This window comes from Centroberyx affinis, unplaced genomic scaffold (genome assembly GCF_046629955.1).
Source record: "Centroberyx affinis isolate AG114_WGS23_722 - 3 ecotype Tasmania unplaced genomic scaffold, CSIRO-AGI_Caff_v1 ptg001456l_1, whole genome shotgun sequence".
Lineage (NCBI taxonomy): Eukaryota > Metazoa > Chordata > Actinopteri > Beryciformes > Berycidae > Centroberyx > Centroberyx affinis.
The window spans coordinates 266,771-286,759 of NW_027279929.1; the positions used below are offsets into that span (position 1 = coordinate 266,771).

Genomic DNA, 19,989 nt, shown 5'->3' on the forward strand with positions numbered 1-19,989 from the left:
ATGATCACAAATATGATTGGACTGTGTTAGACTGTAGGAACATGTAGGACCACTGACGTTGACCGGTATTTACCGTTAAGCCTGGACATAGCTATTGTACCCCTTATCATTAGTCCCTGTCCAATTGTACCTCTTGTACTGTATGTGAGGTCTAGTCCAACCGCGTCAAGTTCCTCGTATGTAACAGACTTGACCTGTTAAGGGGATTCTGTGATGGTGATTGGGATTCACGGCAGCTAGCAGTGAGATAACCACCGCTGATTCAGTGGCCCCCGCTGACCTGCCGCATTCAGATGGACACGAGCCGCCTAGAGCAGGTTGAACCGCACGCCAGGCTAGGGTAGCTGGCTAGGCCTACACGCCGCCATCTGTCACCGGCAGACAGCTAGCCATACTGACCACAGATAGGCCATGTGAGGCAGAGCTAGGTTCGCCGTTGCAATCTGTCACTCCAAGAGACCCCCAGCCCTGTGGAGGGGGGTGGGGAACCACTGACGCAGCTTTCAGTTCAGTTCAACTCTGTCACTCCATCTTACACAACTGCACAGTGGAACAAAAAGCTTTTTTCTCTGGGTCACAGTGTGCTCCAACAGGAACAAAATGGTGCAAGCACCGACGATACAAGACAAAACAGTGCAACAAGTTTAATGTTTAATGACAGTTTAATGCAATATTCAAGGTATATATATTAGAGCCGCAACGATTAATCGATTAGTTGTCAACTATTCAATTAATCGTCAACTATTTTGATAATCAATTAATCGGTTGGAGTAATTTTTAAAGAAAAATAAGTCAAAATTCTCTGATTCCAGCTTCTTAAATGTGAATATTTTCTGGTTTCTTTACTCCTCTATGACAGTAAACTGAATATCTTTGGGTTGTGGACAAAACAAGACGTTTGAGGACGTCATCTTGGGCTTTGGGAAACACTGATCTACATTTTTCCAACATTTTATAGACCAAACAACTAATCGATTAATCGAGAAAATAATCGACAGATTAATCGACAATGAAAAGAATCGTTAGTTGTAGGCCTAATATATAGTCAATAATAATAATAGTCAAATCCACTAATTACAAGGGGTGTTCGCATACTTTTGACCATGTAGTGTGGGTTAGAGAAGGCTTGAAAACACTAAAGATTAAACCAGACTGCTTCATTGGAAATCACAAAATTGTATAATAATTATAAATATTCTGCTATCAAAAACATAATGGTACACACACTGTTTTGTGCTCTCTCTTGTCCTGCTTGTGAGGTTGAGTTGGAGGTAATGTGCAAGGGCAAACATATTTATATTATATATATTATTCTATTTTATATTCATATTAATTTTCAAGGTTTTCACATCTCCCATTCATTTCTAATGGAGATTCCTGTATTCTCTCGCTCCAACCCAAGGATCGCCTGCTGCTTTGTGTCATTCTGATCACAGCCGTAGTCATGAGCTGATGCAGGCTGAGGGTGAACCAATGCTGGCCGATGTTCACAATGTATTTTCCCCTAGCTGTGATGATTCTGTATGAGAGCCTCTGTTTGTGATGTGTGAAACCAGGCGGAGGCAGAGGAAAAGGATGTGCTTTGCAGGGAAAGAAAATGAAAATAGTGTCTTTTGCCCTCACTTTCTCTCTCCTCTCTTCTCTCAGCTCCCCGCCTTTCGTTCTGCTGCCTTCTGAAAATAGACCCGAGCCGTCATGTCTCAGATACAACCATTAAATAGCAATGAGCACCATTTCCACTGGCAGAGTGGTATCAGAGCAGCAGCCATCACAGCTTGGGACTCGCTTTAGTCTCTCAGACACAACAAAGCCTTCAAAGGGCATTTGTGTGAAACCTAAATGGTGGACAACGTTGTCACAGTCCTGGGCCTCGGCCTTCGTATGTGGATAACTGACTTAGCTGGATAAGTTTGTTGACAATTTGAAGTAAACCTGGGATTTTCTGTCCCTCGACTTAATATTTAGTATGGATGGGATGATGTGGGATGAATGAAAATACCTCATATAACCACCTCAGTCAGAATAAACAGGCCCATTCTGAATGAAATTTAATTCCACTTGAGAGGGCTACTATAACCCTTTCATAAGCAGTTAAAATAAAAAATAAAATATATATATATATATATATAACTAATACAAATTAGTTGTAATGTGTAATTTAAATAAACATAAACGATGACTTGTTGCAGCCCTACTTAGAACTATTTTTGCAGAATTTGGAAAAAGGATAAATAAAGGAAACAAACTGCCTGATGCACAGATAGTAAGCAATTCTTTTGTTGTTAGATAATATGTTCCACTTTGGTGGTAAAATTAGCATAACATTATAACTTGGATAGAGGGTTTCTTGTACCTGATATCTATTGTAGTCCCTTCTTTTGTGTCAATAATGGATCATTGTAACACATTTTGTTAAACAAGTGCACCAACGCTCTCTAGCTTCTCTGGTGGAGGGAGGGGAGGGAGCTACGCGTGACTGGAGCGAGTGAAACTATGTTGACTTTAAAAACTCCACCTGTTAACAGCAAAGTGTTAAGTCTGGTGTCGTGTGGGGAGTGACTAGGGAAAACTAGCTTGTGACTCATGAAATATTGTCATAAGCTACAGGCTATTTTGCTGTTCAAACATGCATCCAAGCATTCCTAAATCAGTCTGCTGTGGTTCTGCAATGTTCAGTTGTGCGTCTAGAGGCAAAGGTCATTTATCCTTCATACCTCATCTCCCATTGGTGTTCAGCCTTCAGCTTCATTTCGACAGTCAAGTCTCAACCCAAGTCTGCTTATGTTGGTTATCTAAACCAGTGATCCTCAACCTTTTTCATATAGTCTTGTAAATGAAGTAATAAAGTGAAGTTTAACAATTCATCAATTTGCTCGGCACCCCCTGGAACCCCCTCAAGGACCCCTGGTGGTCCCTGGACCCCACGTTGAGAACCACTGATCTAAACTTCTCAGTGAAACACAACTCAAGTTCAGGTTCATATATTTCTATAGCCTCTCATCTCAAGCATGTCTCAAAGCACTGTACAGAGAAAGAGCCTAGCTAGATCTAACTTACCTACAGTCAATCACAGAACAGACTGATGTAACACAAACTCAAGGAAGCACAACAAAGCACAAGAAACAAGTTTTAGCAAGACATAGCAAGCCTACCCATCCTACATAGTGAGTTGGTTGGTTTAAGTCTTAAAGACCTGGATTAATGTTCATTCTGAATGGTCCACCAGTCTAGACCAGTATGATAAAACCTGAGCTGGAGACAGTATTACCTTCTGTGGTGGCAAATGAACCACAGCATGTGAAAGGCTACTGACCAAAGACTACATATGTCGAGATTGATATATAGGCCACATTGTTGTGAGAGCAAGTAGCCTATTACCATATATTGATACATTGTGGTTATTTTTTTTTTTATCACACCCCTTCGAGTGAGCTAAAATCTTTTAATTGATCTTTCATCAGCCGGTGTTTGAGTTGTCATTGAATTATGCATGCCTAGCTGATAAACCAAAGCAAATGTGATTCACTTAGCGCTATTGATTCCATATTGTCCGAGACGGGCTCTGCCTATACTCCCATCAATATCGTTCCAATCTTGCATTCTCAGTAACAAATGATGGTCAGGAAACAGGCCTGTCTGAGTATGGTTATAAGCTGCGAGTCTCCATTTGGAGTGTCCTTGTTTTGTTTTGGCCTTGACTGATTTTCTGTGTGGGTGCATCTACAGTCCCCTCTCTCTCTCTCTCTCTCTCTCTCCCCCTCTCGCTCTCTCTCCCGGCTGTGACTTGATTTAAGATGTACTGTACAGGCCAGTTCGCCCGCTGGCAGCAAACACAAGGGGAGAGAGAGCGAGAGAGAGAGAGAGAGAGAGAGGAGGGAAGAAATGCAGAGAGAGATTCCCTTCTCCTCTCCCATCCCCCCACTCTCCCACACTGTCAACACAGAGGCTGCTGGCTCCGGCTGGCGGCTCCGCAGCGCCACTGCAGTGGGACGGCGGCGGGGGGGAACTGCAGCTTGTTGTTTGCAAAGCCTGCGGTCAGAGCAAGCAGCGCTACTGTCAACTGGGGTTAAAGCAGTGGTTCTCAACCATTGTGACCCAAGAGTTACTACAGGCTAACACCACACTACAGCAGCTCATTTCAATGATTAGCTCCGCCTCTCTGGTGTTAATCAGTGAAATCAGCTGTTGTAGTGTTTGGTTGGAATGAAAACCTGCAGACTCTTGGCCCTTTTAAAGGTACTTGGTTGAGAAACAATGGGCTAGACCACTATATCAGTTTATCGATTACATATTAATTGTATATTATTGGATACATGAATCTGCTCTATTATTATTAGTAGTAGTAGTAGTAGTAGTAGTAGTATCTTGAGTTTCACGGTCTACATGCTGTTTCAGAGGCTTTTCCTCCCTGCTGAGAGTAAAATTCTGAGGGAAACACTGAGCACTTAAAATGTCAAGATGTTGAATATTGCCACAAAATATCAGTTATTGGTAGCTCAAATCCAGCATGGCAATGACAGGAGTGGAAGGGGGTCTGTCTCAGACAATATGGGATCAATAGTGCTATGTGATTCACATTTGCTTCGGTGCTTTGGTTATCAAATAAGCGTGGATAATGAGCAATATGAGAATAATATACATCTGGGGTTTTTTTTGTCTCAGTATGTTCTACTGATGTTATTTTGAATACCGCCATAATGCTGTGATCCATACTTTTTTTTTTATAATACTTTTCATCTCTTCTTCTCTTATATATTCTATATTTTCTTTGCTGTTCCCGTTGCTGTTGCAAATACCAGTGACCCAGTTTCCCCACAGGTATCATTAAAGTTTTATGTCATCTCATCTTTCTCTTCTAATTACCGTTGGACAATCTATAGGATGATAGGATCAGTGTGAAATTTTAGGACTTGGATTCATGTCAGGTGTTGAGAAAAGGCAACAAATGGCCGTTAAGAAGGTCTAATGCCGACTGCTGCTGTCTCCCCGGGGTTTGGTAGTAACCACAGTTAAAGCCACAGGCCATGCTCAATGTTTTGCTGCACCAGACAAAGAAAATCCAGCATCCTGGGAAGTGAAATGTAACCTAGCGCTCACAGCACCCAGGAGACAGTGTTTCATCCACCCAAATGCCATTAAATGCAGGGAAACGTGTACTTCTCTGGGGAGAAGGGGGCTGCAGTCACCGAGCTCTAGGCATTACATGCTTGATTATTCTCAGGGGAAATGGGCTTTGAGCTGGCCCTTATTTGGAGTCGGCTCTCTGGCTCTCAGAGGGCTTTAGAGCCGTGGTTCCCAACCTTTTTGGCCCGTGAAACCATAGACAAGAAGCAATCCCGACTCATGATCCCCTAACGTGGCCTTGCATGCAGAGACCGGAGGACTGTGACACCAAGTGTTTTTTCCCCCCTTCCAGATTATTTCAGTTGATTAGTTACTGGAGGAAGCATAGAGGCTGCAAATAGTCATTATTTCTCCAGGATAAAAAGGCTTTATTACAAAGATTAGAAACATAACAAGTGTGCTAGAGCTTTCTGGGTGCTAAGGTGGAGGTGGGCAGGCGGTTTGCATTATTGGATTGAGTGAAACTACGTTGATTTTAAAAACTCCACCTGTTAACACCAAAGTGCTGTGGTAGCACAGTCTTGTTGGAACTAGGAGACTCTAAGAGAACAAGATGTTTGTGCACACCATCGTAGAGCTGCTTGCGTGACTTCTACCGCACTGCCTGGTGTACGAGTGCACACTATCTCCCTTATGCAGGGCTCTTAAAGCTGGTTCATATTTCACGTGGAAATGTAATGGAGGTCAAAATGGCGCCGCAGTGTCTCCGATTCAGATTCAACTGTGATTGAGTTTTAGAGCTCTGTGTGCATACGGTAATTCCTCTAAGCAGTGTGCCGTATATGGTAATAAAATATTTATATGTTGGAATTTAGGTTGCAATGATTCTTTGATATGATTAATCACAATGGATGTGTACAATTGTCGATTTCGCAGATTTATAATCAACACGTTTTGTTTTGAGCGTGGCTGCTGTAAGCCCAAGTGTGCAGAATGAGAGCAACCAGAGTATGCAAATGCTGCAAACAGATACCTGATAATATGATGCCTTATTATCCCACAAAATGATGCACAGGACAGCACAGTAGCATGGGAAGTCTTGTTTAAGCTAGGTCACCCGATACCTAACTTGATACTTGAAACCTTGATAATTGATAAATGTAGGTTCTCCAGGATCCCAGGATTCTTCCCCTAGAAATCAGATTGTGTGCTACAATATAGGGTTGTCACGATACTAGAATTTCTAACTTCGATACAATACCCAGGAAAATATCGTTATGTGATACAATTTTCGATACCACGGGAAAAAAAAAAAAAAAAATCGATCTTTTTTTTTTTTTTTAAATATTGTTTTCATGTTAAAATATAATCATGATCCCTCATGATTTGCTCTTTTTTATTGAGGGGAGTGAGCTTATACTGCACAAGCATGTGAAACATCATATTGCCTCCTGGCCTCTGCAGCATTGACTGTAAGCAACTAAGCAAAAAACACAGACACAGAGACCCAAACTAGTCCCTTAATATCCGACAACGCAGGGGGAAGTCCAGGTGCAAACGAGACAGATGGACGAACGGACAGACAGACGCACGCTTCTCCATAACGTAGGCCCGATAAAACTCATTCAAAACTTTGCACTTACACACCAGATTACCCCGCTCTAGTCATCAGCCTATCAGAACACTTTTAGCTTGTTGAAGCAACAGATACCCACCAATGATAGGGAAAAATCAGCAGGGCTAGAGTTAGTGGATTATTATTGATTTTAAATCAGACATTTCAACGTCCGGTCGAGCCTTCTGACTGGGCCCGGACAATGCAAACCGGACAGTCCAGTCGAAAACCGGCCATCTGGCAGACCTATTTGATAATGTTAGCTAGCTCTGTAGCTAATATTTGGTTTGCTAGCTAAACTAAAACGGATGATGTGCAGGGGACGTTAACGGTTATGATAAATGTTTAATGCTTCAGTCATGTTGAAACGGGAGCTTTCGCTAACCTCTCGAAATTCCAGTATATATATATATAGTGTATAGTGTGTGTATATATAAATTATATATGTTCCAATATATCGACTGGCGTGTCGGTCCTTAAGGTGCTTTGCCAAGTTTGACGTGTTCCTCCCTTCGTCGGCACCACTCTGTAGCATTGTTTGCTGACTGAGGCAACAACCCAGCTGACTGCTACTAGAGAGAGGAGGGGCTGTGGGCAGCGGTGCAGGGTGTGTGTGTGGCTAGTGGAGGCAGAGAACTAATATGTTTGATTTTTCATTAAGAGAAAGCACTGCTGGTATCGATACTGTTGCAAATGGGTATTGTATCCATTTCAAATTTTTAGTATCGATACTTATCAAAGTGTCGATACTTTTGACAACTCTACTACAATACAAGCTACAAGTTGGTTGGTCTATATGCTGGAATGTAACGTAATGTGCTAATATGTAGTTGGGTTATAATGCCATATACCATGAAAATAAATTTTCAGATGTTCAGTTGCGATCTTTTTTTTTTTTTTTGTGTAAATAACCCATTTAGATTATTGGATAAAATAAATCCACAGAACCACTAATAACAAAATAATCATTTGTAGCTCTAATTAAAATATAAAATACACATGAATGTTTTCCCATTCCATAGTCTGAGTTTTTTTTAGCAAACCTATTAGACCAGTTGTTTCACTTGTTAAGCTCCGGGTGTAATAGAATATGAAACCTGTTAAACCTGATGGTTGCGTCTCACTTTCTGTTTTTCTGTCTGTCTCTGTTTTTCTCAGTCATCCCTCTCTTCCCCATGCTGACCTCAATGGCTTCGTTAAATATGCATGCAGAATTCCCTTTTTTATTCAAGTAACCTGGTTTTGGGTCGATGCATGTAAAAATCATAACTGGGTTAGAATAACCTGGTAAGATCATACTCTGATTCTGAGAAACCTGGTTAAGATATTTTGGTTTACTGCCATATTAAAGAGTTACTGTGGCATGGAAACATCTTATTCCTCCCTGTTTGCATTTTGATCAAACTTTGCACATTATGGGTACATTTTGATGTCAACAAAATACATGGTGGGGTGGTGAGCAATAAGCTCTCATTTCTGAAGAGATGAAGAAACTGAATTTTACCTTTCAATTGTGAAAGACAGGAATAATATGAGCACTGAAACAAGTTATCCAACAACCACAGGTGGACAGGAAAATTTTATTAAATGGTTTATTCTCAACAGGGAGACTCATTTGCAGGGTATCAAAGGTTAATGTAAACAGCTTAACCTGAATAAGACTTTACCCAGAGTATGACCAATAGCCAGGCTCCTCGCACAATAATGAGACATGGTTTTATGAAGTGACACCTCCCCTAATAATCCAGTGTACATGTTATATGTGGTTATTGCGAGTATTCAGATGGATATGACAAAAAAAAAACTGACTGAACAACATGAGCTACGTCACCAACTACACATGAGCAAGTTGATCACACTTAAAGAAATGTGATGAAGGTGTATTCATGTTATGCCTGGTCTCTATTAATGGCAGTAAAATCACACTTAAAGAAATGTGATGAAGGTGTATCCATGTTCTGCCTGGTCTCTATTGATGGCAGTAAAATCACACTTAAAGAAATGTGATGAAGGTGTATCCATGTTCTGCCTGGTCTCTATTGATGGCAGTAAAATGAGAGCGCTCCACTTATGTTACTACGATTACGTTTACTCCATACTTAGAGCATAATGCCACTGACATAATCAAGGTGTCTGCAAGTCCTGAAAAATTCTTAAAATGTCTTAAATCCTATTATCTCAAGGCTTTAGCATATAGTTACATATAGCATTTTAAGTCTTGAATTCAATTTTCCAGGTTTCAAAATGTGGTTTCTTTGCATGCTGTTTTTCCTGTGAGAATTCAGCCCACTCAATAGTGAAATAGATCTTATTTGTCATTCTAAAAGGCATTAAAAAAAAAGTCTGACAAATTTCAGTTGTAAGAGCGACTTGCAGACGCCCTGATAATCAGATTACGGTGTTTACGCGGATTCTGCCGTATTCGCATTACTGTCTAAATTGCATTACAGCATTTTTGTGCACATGAGTAATAGGAGTAATGACAAGTGTTTCCCTTCACTGATTAATGTCTCGCTCTCTCTCTCCCTCCTCCAGGCTAGGTGTGTGTGTGCTGACCTCATGGTGTAACAGGAGTAAAGATGAGCATTAGCAGTGATGAGGTCAATTTCCTGGTCTACAGATACCTACAGGAGTCAGGTATCCCTCCCAAGTCATTTTATTCATCTGGCTGTAATTGCAGTATGCAGCTGTGTGTAGCAGTACATGCAGACGGAGCACGACCACTTTGCTTTACATCGCTTCGCTCTATCAGAAGTCATGACCTGGCCTTTTCACTGGGTGTGTTCTGGGGTCAAGCATTGGAGTAAATTCTCTGGTTAACATTATTTGTGTATATAGACTTACTTTGTCTTCATTTCATTTTGCCCAAATACAATCCATAATCAAATGTCTGAAAAATGGAATCTTGAAATTATGCTAGTTTGTTAGCATACAGTTAGCATAGCTACAGCTATTTGGATGCGATGGGATAGTTAGGCTAGTAGACTAATTTGTTCAGTGTGCCAGAGCTAAAGTTAGCAGCTAATATATTTGAGGCTACTTAATAATCATCAACATGTCTATAATCAAATGGCTGGTAAACCTAATCTTGAAATGACGCTTACGCTAGCAAGCGAGCTAGCTAAGTGGCTACAGCTATTTGGATGTGATGGGATAGTTAGGCTGGCAAGCTAACACTGGTTAAATGTTTAGTGTGCCACAGCTGAAGTTAGCAGCTAAAATATTTGAGGGTACTTCAGGTAATGTTAACCGCAGGAAGACTTTCTGAAACTGAGAAACTGAAACTGACTGAAATTGCGACTAGTGTGGCGTAACCGACGTAATTGTGGTGAAATTGGTCTTTGGTCTGCCATCCAAAAGTCTTAACACATTTGACTTGTAGAAACTCTGTGAAATAATTGACAGATGATGACAGTTGTATTTTACATGTATTTGGAGCCTGTAAAAGTTTTGATATATTTCTGATCTGTATTTGAGTTATGATGGGTTAAAAAAAACACAAAAGGACTTCAAGAATTAAGATGGTATCCCTCCTTCCTCCTCTCACCTTCCTTTTCATCTTTCCATCCCTCACTCTCTCTTCCCCCCCCCCCCCCCCCCCCCGCGCTCCTCCTCTCCAGGGTTCTCCCACTCAGCGTTTACATTTGGTATAGAGAGTCACATCAGCCAGTCCAACATCAACGGTGCTCTGGTTCCCCCTGCTGCCCTCATCAGTATCATCCAGAAGGGTCTGCAGTACGTCGAGGCCGAAGTCAGCATCAATGAGGTGGGACTACACACACACACACACACACACACACACACACTTAACTATTCAAGTCAGTTCTATTAAGATAATACATAGAAAATCTATTCCTGTGTGTATTCTCTTCTCCTCTAATTAACACTGGTCTATTCCATGCATTTCATTTTCTTTATACAACTGTTTTTTCCCGTCCTTCCGTCCTGACTGATTCCTCCCGCTCTGCAGGACGGCACGTTGTTTGACGGGCGGCCCATCGAGTCTCTGTCTCTGATCGACGCGGTGATGCCGGACGTGGTTCAGACTCGGCAGCAGGCCTACCGGGACAAAATGGCCCAGCAGCAGGCGGCCGCCGCCACGCCGGCCTCGGCCACCGGGGGCAGCATCGCCGGCAACGCCAAGAACGGAGAGAATACCGCCAACGGGGAGGAGAACGGAGCCCATGCCTTAGCTAGTAAGTAGACGGAGACAGACGTCGTCTCTATTGGTAACAGGAGTGAGATTTTTCATAGCTCCTCATGTATTTTTATGGAGAGTCTGGGTTCGTTGATTTAACCCTGCCTCGCTGTGTTTTCCCCACCAACCTCTCTGCTTAGACAACCATGCAGACCTGATGGAGGTGGACGGAGACGTGGAGATCCCTCAGAACAAGGCCATGGTCCTGAGGGGCCACGAGTCGGAGGTCTTCATCTGTGCCTGGAACCCCGTCAGCGATCTGCTGGCGTCCGGGTTAGTGTCCTCTCCTCCTGTCTCTCCCTCTGTCTAAATGACACAAGTGAAATCTATCCTAGTGTTAGTTCCATGCTCGCCAGCTGTGAGTGTCTTGTTGGCCAATCTAAAAAAAAAAATGTATTCTTGTTTTCCAACTAGATGTGAAATCCTCATGCTCAGTGTGTTGCCTGTCCTCCCTCTCACTCTCTCTCTCACTCACTCTCTCTCTCTCTCTCTCTCTCTCAGGTCTGGCGACTCGACGGCTCGTATCTGGAACCTGAGTGAGAACAGTACAAGCAGCTCCACACAGCTGGTGCTCAGACACTGCATACGAGAGGGAGGACAGGACGTCCCCAGCAACAAAGACGTCACCTCGCTAGACTGGAATGTAAGGACATAAATGTGCACACAAACGTAACATGTTATGCAACCGGGCTGGCACAGATGTCAAAACTGCTACTTAAAAACACAGCAGCAAAGAGCAGCACCTAGTGGTGACATGAGTGTCAACTTAATTCCACTGCTTTTGTCATTGCTGCAAAACCTCTCACCTCAGCGACTTGCCTTAAGTCGGCTCATATGGAAGCTAGCATTTCCAGCTAGAAATGACTGTTCTATCCAGTCAAGTTTTGTGGTTGCGGGGAAAGTTAATTACACAGCTTTGTTGAATAATTATGACTAACCAATAAAGGCATTCTGAGGTAGGGCTGAACGATTTCTAATTGCGATTATTTTGACTGATATTGCAATTGCGATATGATTTGCGATATTAGAGGGAATGATAATTTTTACATCATTATTCTCATTTTCATTGAAAAACGGGCATCTGTACCAAACAAAGATGTTTTCTTAAGTCTGTAGCATATGATGTGTAGGCCAGGACATCTCTGCAGCATGACAATATTTCATTTAAAATGGTATTTTGACACACATTTCGCCTTTAACAAATATTGTGCTTCCTGTGATTTGAAAATTGCAGTAGGCCATATTGCGATTTCGATAAAATTTCGATTAATTGTTCAGCCCTATTCTGAGGTCTGTTAATTCTGAACATTTCTGGATAACATACCACTGTTTCACATCTAATCATATCACTTCATAGTCAAGGAGTCCTCTCAGTTGTGCTGATTGCTAATCAAACTAATAGTAACACATTGTGGGGAAAAGGCATTGCTGGTTACTGTAGACAGTAGGGATGGGACGATGTGGTAATCTCACGATTCGATTCATGATGTGGGGTTCACGATTCCATTCAGCCATGATTCAATGTGGTAAAAGTTAGATGAATACATACAAAATACAACATTGCCATTATTTTGTCATGTAAACATGACGAAATCACTTTCTGAAGCTGTTGCTTCATCATCCTCTTCCTTGTCCGCCATGTCTGCCACTTGGCTTTGTGGTTTTGCAAAGTGTTTGCACCCTGTGCTGGTCAAACTGTGTAATGGAAGGAGAAGGAGGGGCAGAGGCAGCAGATTACAGTAAATGGCAATGTAGGTCACAGGGTGTACTGTATGTCCGATGCACATCGTTATATTCCACTATGTACATCGTCATGATTTTACATCGCAAATTATCGTACTACGATATATCGTCCTGCTGGACTGTTTTTTTTGGCGCACGCTTGCAAATTACTTAGGCTTGCAATAAAATAATTTAAAATCAATATTTCATGTCAAATGATTAATGTCTTTGGTAAGTAGCTATGTAGGTATGTGTATGTGGGATAATGAGCAGTGAACCTCTGCTTCATGTCGGTGTCGATTCACCCTCTTGGGACTGAATTGTTATAATGACCGGCTCACTTTACATTATCCCTTAATATGAGCTGCCTTTTGAATGAGAAACCTCAATCAGCAGTAAAATTGTGAATATTGGTTTCTGTATATTTCTTCCACATATTTTCTTACTCCCTCCATGTTACAGTCAGTTACGACTTACGACTAACCCTAACCCTCCCTTTGTGAATGTGGCTGTAGTTTATGCTGCATTCACGTGACATGGGAATATTTAGCCAAGGACTTGACGTACCTTGATGTATTCTGCGTTGTGGAAATATTCGGAAGTGATCGTGCATTCTGACTCATTTGAAGCTGTCAAACGCTGTGATTACATTTTTCTGTAGACCTTGGTTGAGAGTTATTTTCAGTGTTTTCACACTCCACACACATGCACCTAGTGAGTGACAGCGCAGTCCACACTCTGATACACAAACTTCGTGCCATTCTGACCTTTCTCTCTTTCTCTCTCACTCTCTCTCTCTCTGTCTGACAGAGCGAGGGCACGCTGCTAGCGACAGGCTCCTATGACGGCTTTGCCAGAATATGGACTAAGGACGGTAAGATGCAGACGCCTCTTGGATCGAACACAAACGCAAAGGAACTGATTTCATTTGGTTTTATCACATTAACCCACACAACCAGCTGCTATTTGTATTTGTAATTCAGGGGAATTTTCTGGGGAAGTCAGGGAATATCAGGGGAATTTTACACATCGATCACTTTACAGGAATACAGCAAAAATTGTACGATTTGTTTCACACATTCATGGCATTACTTGGATTTCAGCCCAACTGGAGGGAAAACCAGACTATTCACCCACTTAGAAATCAATATTAAAAAAACAGGATGGAAAAAATTGAATCACAGAAGCACTCTGACCTAGTTATGGAAAGTCATGGAAAAGTTATGAAATTTTACATCAGGTCACAGCAGGAATCCTAACACCGATTGTGGTGGAGTTTTTCTTGATGTAAATATGTAAATATTCTTCTACTTCTGCACTTGAGCTTTTATGCCACTGGGCTTGCTTTATACTTAAACAATGCTGCCATCTAGAGGCAGCATTGTTTAACATTTGCATGCTTTTGATCAATGAGTCTTGTGTGAATTGCATTGTTTTCTCTGTCATGTTGTTACCTCCAATCCCAAAATGGGCTGTTGTCATACCTCATTTTATTTATACAGAGTTTGTTCCCTTTCTGTGTGTGTGTTGTGTCCTGTAGGTAACCTGGCCAGCACACTCGGCCAACACAAAGGTCCCATCTTTGCCCTCAAGTGGAATAAGAAAGGCAATTTCATCCTCAGTGCAGGAGTAGACAAGGTAAGCCAGGATCTTTTCAGCTCATTTTGCTCTCAGTTTGTCAACTTGGGAAGTGAATTTTCTTCAAAAGTCTTTTGGCATGATGCTGCATCCAACCTCAGTAACATTAGTGAATAACCGCAAATGATTGTTGTTCTAATTAGTCATTGTACGCCCTAACTGTCCACTCTCTCTTCCTCCTCCGCCGCTTCCTCTCCTCCTCCTCCTCCTCCAGACAACAATCATATGGGATGCCCATACAGGAGAAGCCAAACAACAGTTTCCCTTCCACTCAGGTACAAAGGCGTCTAATACACCAGTATTTCCCTGAGTGTTATTGTCCCATGGTCTAAACGCTTCAGAATTGTATTTGTGCTGGTTTTAATGGAGAGTTGTAGGCCGGTTACATAACATACGCAAGCAACACATGCAAGAGCACAAAGGGAAATGCATTTATTTTGGTATTTGCATAGCAAAATGTTTTTTCCACAGTTTGTAAAGAGACACTAACACCTTGCATTATCACATTTTAACACATCATGGATATTTGGTGGATGCACTGAATGCAAATACATGGCACAAAGACAAGTACAAATGATGAAAAAAAAATAAGATGGAGGTTGTCAAATTTTGATGCTGACATCTGAATATTGTAAATGCATGTCTTCAAATGGGCAAAATGAGAGAATAATATGTAATGTAAAGGTTTTCAAACAGCCTGCTCGGAGTCACTGGCTCCAGACTAGTGGTTTTGCTGCCCCCTTGTGGATAAATGGTTTAAAACCCCAAACAGGCTCAAGGAAAGCCGGTTGATGTGCTTGTTCTTACAAGGCGTCGCATTAACTATTTACCAGGCTGTCGTGTCTCATGGTTTATTTTTCATCTGGCTTACATCGCTCTCTCTCTCCGTCCCCCGCAGCTCCAGCACTAGACGTGGACTGGCAGAGCAACAACACGTTCGCCTCTTGCAGTACAGACATGTGTATCCATGTCTGTAAACTGGGACAGGACAGACCCATTAAAACATTCCAGGGACACACAGTAAGTATGTTGTGAGTGTGTATGTGTGTGCTATCTTGTAGGGTCCAAAGCACCTTTAAGAATAGGGGGTTGGAGGCAGAATCTGTTAAAAGAGCCTCCTTGAGTATACACACAACAGATGTATGTAAAAATTAGACACTCTGAGGTTCATTTTAGTTGTTAAAATAAGCTAGAATGACTCAGAAATGGAAAGCTCCAAGTCTACCATTTGCCCTTCTAAACAAGTGATGTCCTCACTGACCCAGCACCGCCTCCAGCAGATGTATCAAGTTGATTTCAACATTCTATCTGGTCTGCATGCTTCCTTTTTTTCTGCACGGTATGTGGTCAGGATTTCCTCCAAGCGGGTTGCGTTCAGACTCGAGACTCGCAACAAAATGTAAATGAATTGCAGCAACAACGTGAGGTCGTTCGGGGTGGGCATAGCATAGCCACGAATGCAAGCCGGTAGAATGTCTTCACAGGTGTAACAGTAGTATGTGTGTGTGTACACCACTTCATCCTTCTCTTCTCTCTCTCTCCAGAATGAAGTTAATGCAATCAAGTGGGATCCCACAGGGAACCTGCTAGCCTCCTGCTCAGATGATATGACGTTGAAGGTGAGCTGAAAAGCCAAATCTATGGCGCCCCCTGTTGAAACACTGACAATAATTACATCCGCCATTTTTTTTGGATTGAAGACATTTTTATCACTCTGAAAGTTGTTCACATGTATGTAATTTATTTTCATACTGCACACATTTCATACTTTTTGTATATTTTCAGATCATATATCCTTTTCATTCATTTCTTTTTGTTAGTATGCTCTACTGCTGGTATTTTGCATACTCTACATACATGCCGTAAATCATATATCTCATACTTTCCATTCTTATATTTCTACTTAATACTTCCAAGTCCAAGTGTTGTAATTGTCTTTATATTATGTTTAATACCCCTCATTTGCACATCCTTATTTATATTCTATTTGTCTTCGCCTTATCTATTACTGTTTCCTGCTGCAACGATCCACTTCCCCACAGCGATCATTAAAGTTTCATCTATCTATCAAAAGCTTTTTTAGAGTGTCGTTAACTATTTAGAAATGGTTTTCAGACCCATTTCTGCACTGGTAATAAATGCCAATCACATCTGAATGACGTTTATTTCTGCTTTGGTGTGCCGTGTGTTTTCAGATCTGGAGTATGAAGCAGGACTCGTGTGTCCACGACCTGCAGGCCCATAGTAAAGAGATCTACACCATCAAATGGAGCCCCACTGGCCCTGGAACCAACAACCCCAGTGCTAACCTCATGCTAGCCAGGTGTGTGTATTGCTGGAACAAACTACATCACAACAGACTACTACTAACTCGGCACAAAGACAAGACCACTTACTTTGTCACAGTAACCTAAATGTGGAAACATATCTACCATATTGAATGTCCACTTTTAGTTGCAACATTAATGAATGCACCTACATCTAGATCACAACTAGCATTTTCAGATATCTGTCTTTTTCTAGCCTGGTTGTGATAGATCGCCATTTGCGATGCAGCTAACCTCTGTAACCCTCTCCTGTATTCCTTTCCTCCCTCCACAGTGCGTCGTTTGACTCCACAGTTCGTCTTTGGGACGTGGAGCGAGGCATCTGTATCCACACGCTGACCAAGCACCAGGAGCCGGTCTACAGCGTGGCCTTCAGCCCCGACGGCCGGCATCTGGCCAGCGGCTCCTTCGACAAATGTGTCCACATCTGGAATACACAGGTAGGAAGAGGATATGTCTATGTGCCATCAAGGGAAAGGTATATTCTTGAGCTCATGGTGCATTTGTGGTGATGACAAATGCACCGTTACCTTGCATTCAGTATGAGAAGACTTTGTTTTTTACTCACTTTTTTACTTTTACGTCCTTTTTATTAATTAGATACTGCTCAATAAAGAAAAGACGTGATTTGTGGAAAGTGATTCTCACAACTTTGTAATGTTTAATAGAGTCCTGGTAGCATGTAAGTGTCTAACCATGATTGACTGACCTGTTTGGTATTTTCTCTCCCTTCAACTTCTCTTTCTCCCTTCAACTCTCTGTCCGCTTCCACCTCTCCTCTCTGCAGACGGGCGCATTAGTCCACAGTTACAGAGGGACGGGGGGGATCTTTGAGGTTTGCTGGAACGCAGCAGGGGACAAAGTGGGAGCCAGCGCGTCAGATGGATCTGTAAGTCAACACAGTGCTCTGGGTGGATATTTTGATGCATGTCTAGAGGTGTGACCGAGTCAACTTTGCCCCAAGTCAGTCTCAAATCAAGTCCCAAGTCTAAATGTAGATTAGCAAATCAAGTCCATGTCATTCATGTCAAGTCTCAAGTCTAAATGTAGAACAGCAAGTCAAGTCAGAACAAATCAAGAGTCCAGTATCAATTTAATATCTTAAAGAAAACGAAATATCTAGGCCTTTTCAATGCAATATGAGTTTGATTTCTATAATCAGTTTCAGCTTCAATAAATTCAATCATTCCATAAAAATTCAGAAAACAGAATTTAAATTCAGTCGTCTGCTGGAACAAGTCATTTACACAAACACAAGAGCTTTTGTCAAAACTTTATAAACCTTTTTAAGTCATCCAAGTCCCAAGTCACCAGAACCCAAGTCAATTCTCAAGTCTTCTCTTCATGCATCAAGTCAAGTCTCAAGCTATTAAAACTGTGACTTGAGTCTGAATCGAGTTCAAGTCATGTGACTCCAGTCCCCACCTCTGATATTTACTCTTTCCTTGGTGTCCAATCTGGCCTTAGTCTTGAGGTTTTATTGTTAAATTTTCTCTCGGGTTCTAGAGATTTAACGTCTTACCTCTCTGTCCCAGGTGTGTGTATTAGACCTTCGGAAATAGTGACTGCTGCTTGTTGGAAGCCATGGACCGACCATGAATGTGTACATAGCCAAATGACTGTCCCTGCCTGCCCCGCGTACTGCTCACGCTCACGACCATGGCCCCGCCCACCGACAGACAGGAAGCAGGAAACAGGAACAGGAAGCAAGCACCCGACACAGCAGGTCCAGACACGGGGATGAATGGACGGACGAACGGATGGACAGATAAATGGAAGGACGGAAGCGCCCCTCGTTCTCTATCTGTGCAGAGACTCCTACAGAGATGCAGAAGGGACGCAGTCAAAAAAAGAAAAAACTGAAAAAGACAAAAAAAAAGACAAAAGAAAAAAAAAAACAGATCCGTATATGTACCAAAATTTGGAAGCTATTTTGCTTTTTTGATCTTTAAACCATGCTCATCATTGTCATCATCAAAACGAAAAACATTGAAAAAAGTGTTGATCTTTGTTAGTAGTTGGATCTCAATGTGCAGACATATCAACTTCACCATAAAACAGGATGGCAGTTAGTTTTTTTTTTTTTTTTTAATTTCAAATCTCTTATTTCAATGTTTTTATATTTTTTATCTTTGGGGAGGGGGCAGGGTCGGGTCAGATCAGAGTTATATTAAGTACATACACACAAGTACAGACACATGCACACCGAACAGATGGTGTCCTCATCATGACTTCAAACCATTTCTATTTTTATTTTTCCCCTATATTTTTCAGTCGTAATAGCTGTTAATGGGTTGTACGGTTAACATCTAAATGCAGTAGTTGATGTGTGACATACTATGGATCTATGTAAATCCACCTGGGCACAAGACAGATGACGCATTGTACATCTAGATGCTTTAAGAACCATTGTTCCTTTGTGCACTATTTGATGGATCTAGATATTTTTAACCCACAGTTCCCTCAAAGGGCGAATGGTCAAGAAGCCGATTGGCTCGTGGAGAAATTTGTTTGTTTGTTGTCTCCTCTTGTCTGATTGACCGAGGCTGTTGTCTTTTAGATAATGACGCAACAGAAAATGAGCTCCAACCTCAAGCCAAGAACTCAGCCACTAGAATTCCCGACAGTTTGCACCTTTCTGAACACACACAACTTTAACTGAACACCACACTGAATAGCGTGCTATCTTACTTTGCTGGAATGTTGCTAGATAGGTGGCTGAGGCTGATAATCATTTGGTATGGATAGAGGGTCTAGTGAATCCACTCAGCCATTTGTCAACAAGCAGTTGAGACTCTCTCCTAGTTCTACATACAGCAACAAGAGTGCACTGTGAAGTGGCTGAGTTGAAGTGCTTGGTTTGAGATTGGGTTTGTAGAACTGAGCAAACACAAAACAAACGGTTAGTTCAAACATGTCCACTTTGAGGCATTGTGACACTCCCCCTTTAAATACAGACAGTCCATGTGCCGTTTTCAAAAAAGGCCTCTTCAGATCATCAGACATGATGATGCCCAAAGTGTGGTGTTAACCGGTAAAACGTAAGCTGATCATCCCATTCAAAGATCGGATCAACTTCTACAGTCGCAGATTCATTCTAGGTATTGTGCTAATTTTAGTTTTTGCAGATTGGAGTTTTAGTTACACAAATATTTCTTGGAGGCAGAGCTTCTCTGGAGGCAGAAATAATCTCACTGGTTGAGTTTAACTTCAGTGGGTGGAGCCAAAGAACCACAGTTTTTAGGCTGAAGCCCAATTAAAAAGGTAAGAGGAGGAAGCTAACATTATGAAGCCTAGTATTCTGCTAACTGAAAAAATGCAATCTAGCCATACTAAGTATCCAGGTTAGCTAGTTAGCCTAGCTCACCTTCCAAGTTCAAACTGTCTTTACTAGTCTATAACTGGAGGTAAACTAGTTAAGCTGC

The 19,989-nt window shown here is 41.8% G+C and overlaps 1 protein-coding gene across 1 annotated transcript in view; it reads left to right on the forward strand.

Annotated features, from left to right (window-relative positions):
• The window catches only part of LOC139650191 (F-box-like/WD repeat-containing protein TBL1XR1), a 39,595-nt gene extending 20,968 nt beyond the window's left edge, over positions 1–18,627 (forward strand). Inside the window, exons 3-16 of the mRNA XM_071526772.1 lie at positions 9,215–9,316; positions 10,300–10,445; positions 10,650–10,875; positions 11,018–11,150; positions 11,379–11,520; positions 13,410–13,473; positions 14,140–14,237; positions 14,452–14,512; positions 15,136–15,257; positions 15,782–15,856; positions 16,433–16,560; positions 16,839–17,004; positions 17,352–17,453; positions 18,100–18,627. Coding sequence (XP_071382873.1) covers positions 9,259–9,316; positions 10,300–10,445; positions 10,650–10,875; positions 11,018–11,150; positions 11,379–11,520; positions 13,410–13,473; positions 14,140–14,237; positions 14,452–14,512; positions 15,136–15,257; positions 15,782–15,856; positions 16,433–16,560; positions 16,839–17,004; positions 17,352–17,453; positions 18,100–18,126 — 1,548 coding nt within the window. The 5' untranslated portion in view covers positions 9,215–9,258 and the 3' untranslated portion in view covers positions 18,127–18,627. The remainder of the gene's footprint in view (positions 1–9,214; positions 9,317–10,299; positions 10,446–10,649; positions 10,876–11,017; positions 11,151–11,378; positions 11,521–13,409; positions 13,474–14,139; positions 14,238–14,451; positions 14,513–15,135; positions 15,258–15,781; positions 15,857–16,432; positions 16,561–16,838; positions 17,005–17,351; positions 17,454–18,099) is intronic.
• The last annotated feature ends 1,362 nt before the right edge of the window (positions 18,628–19,989 follow it).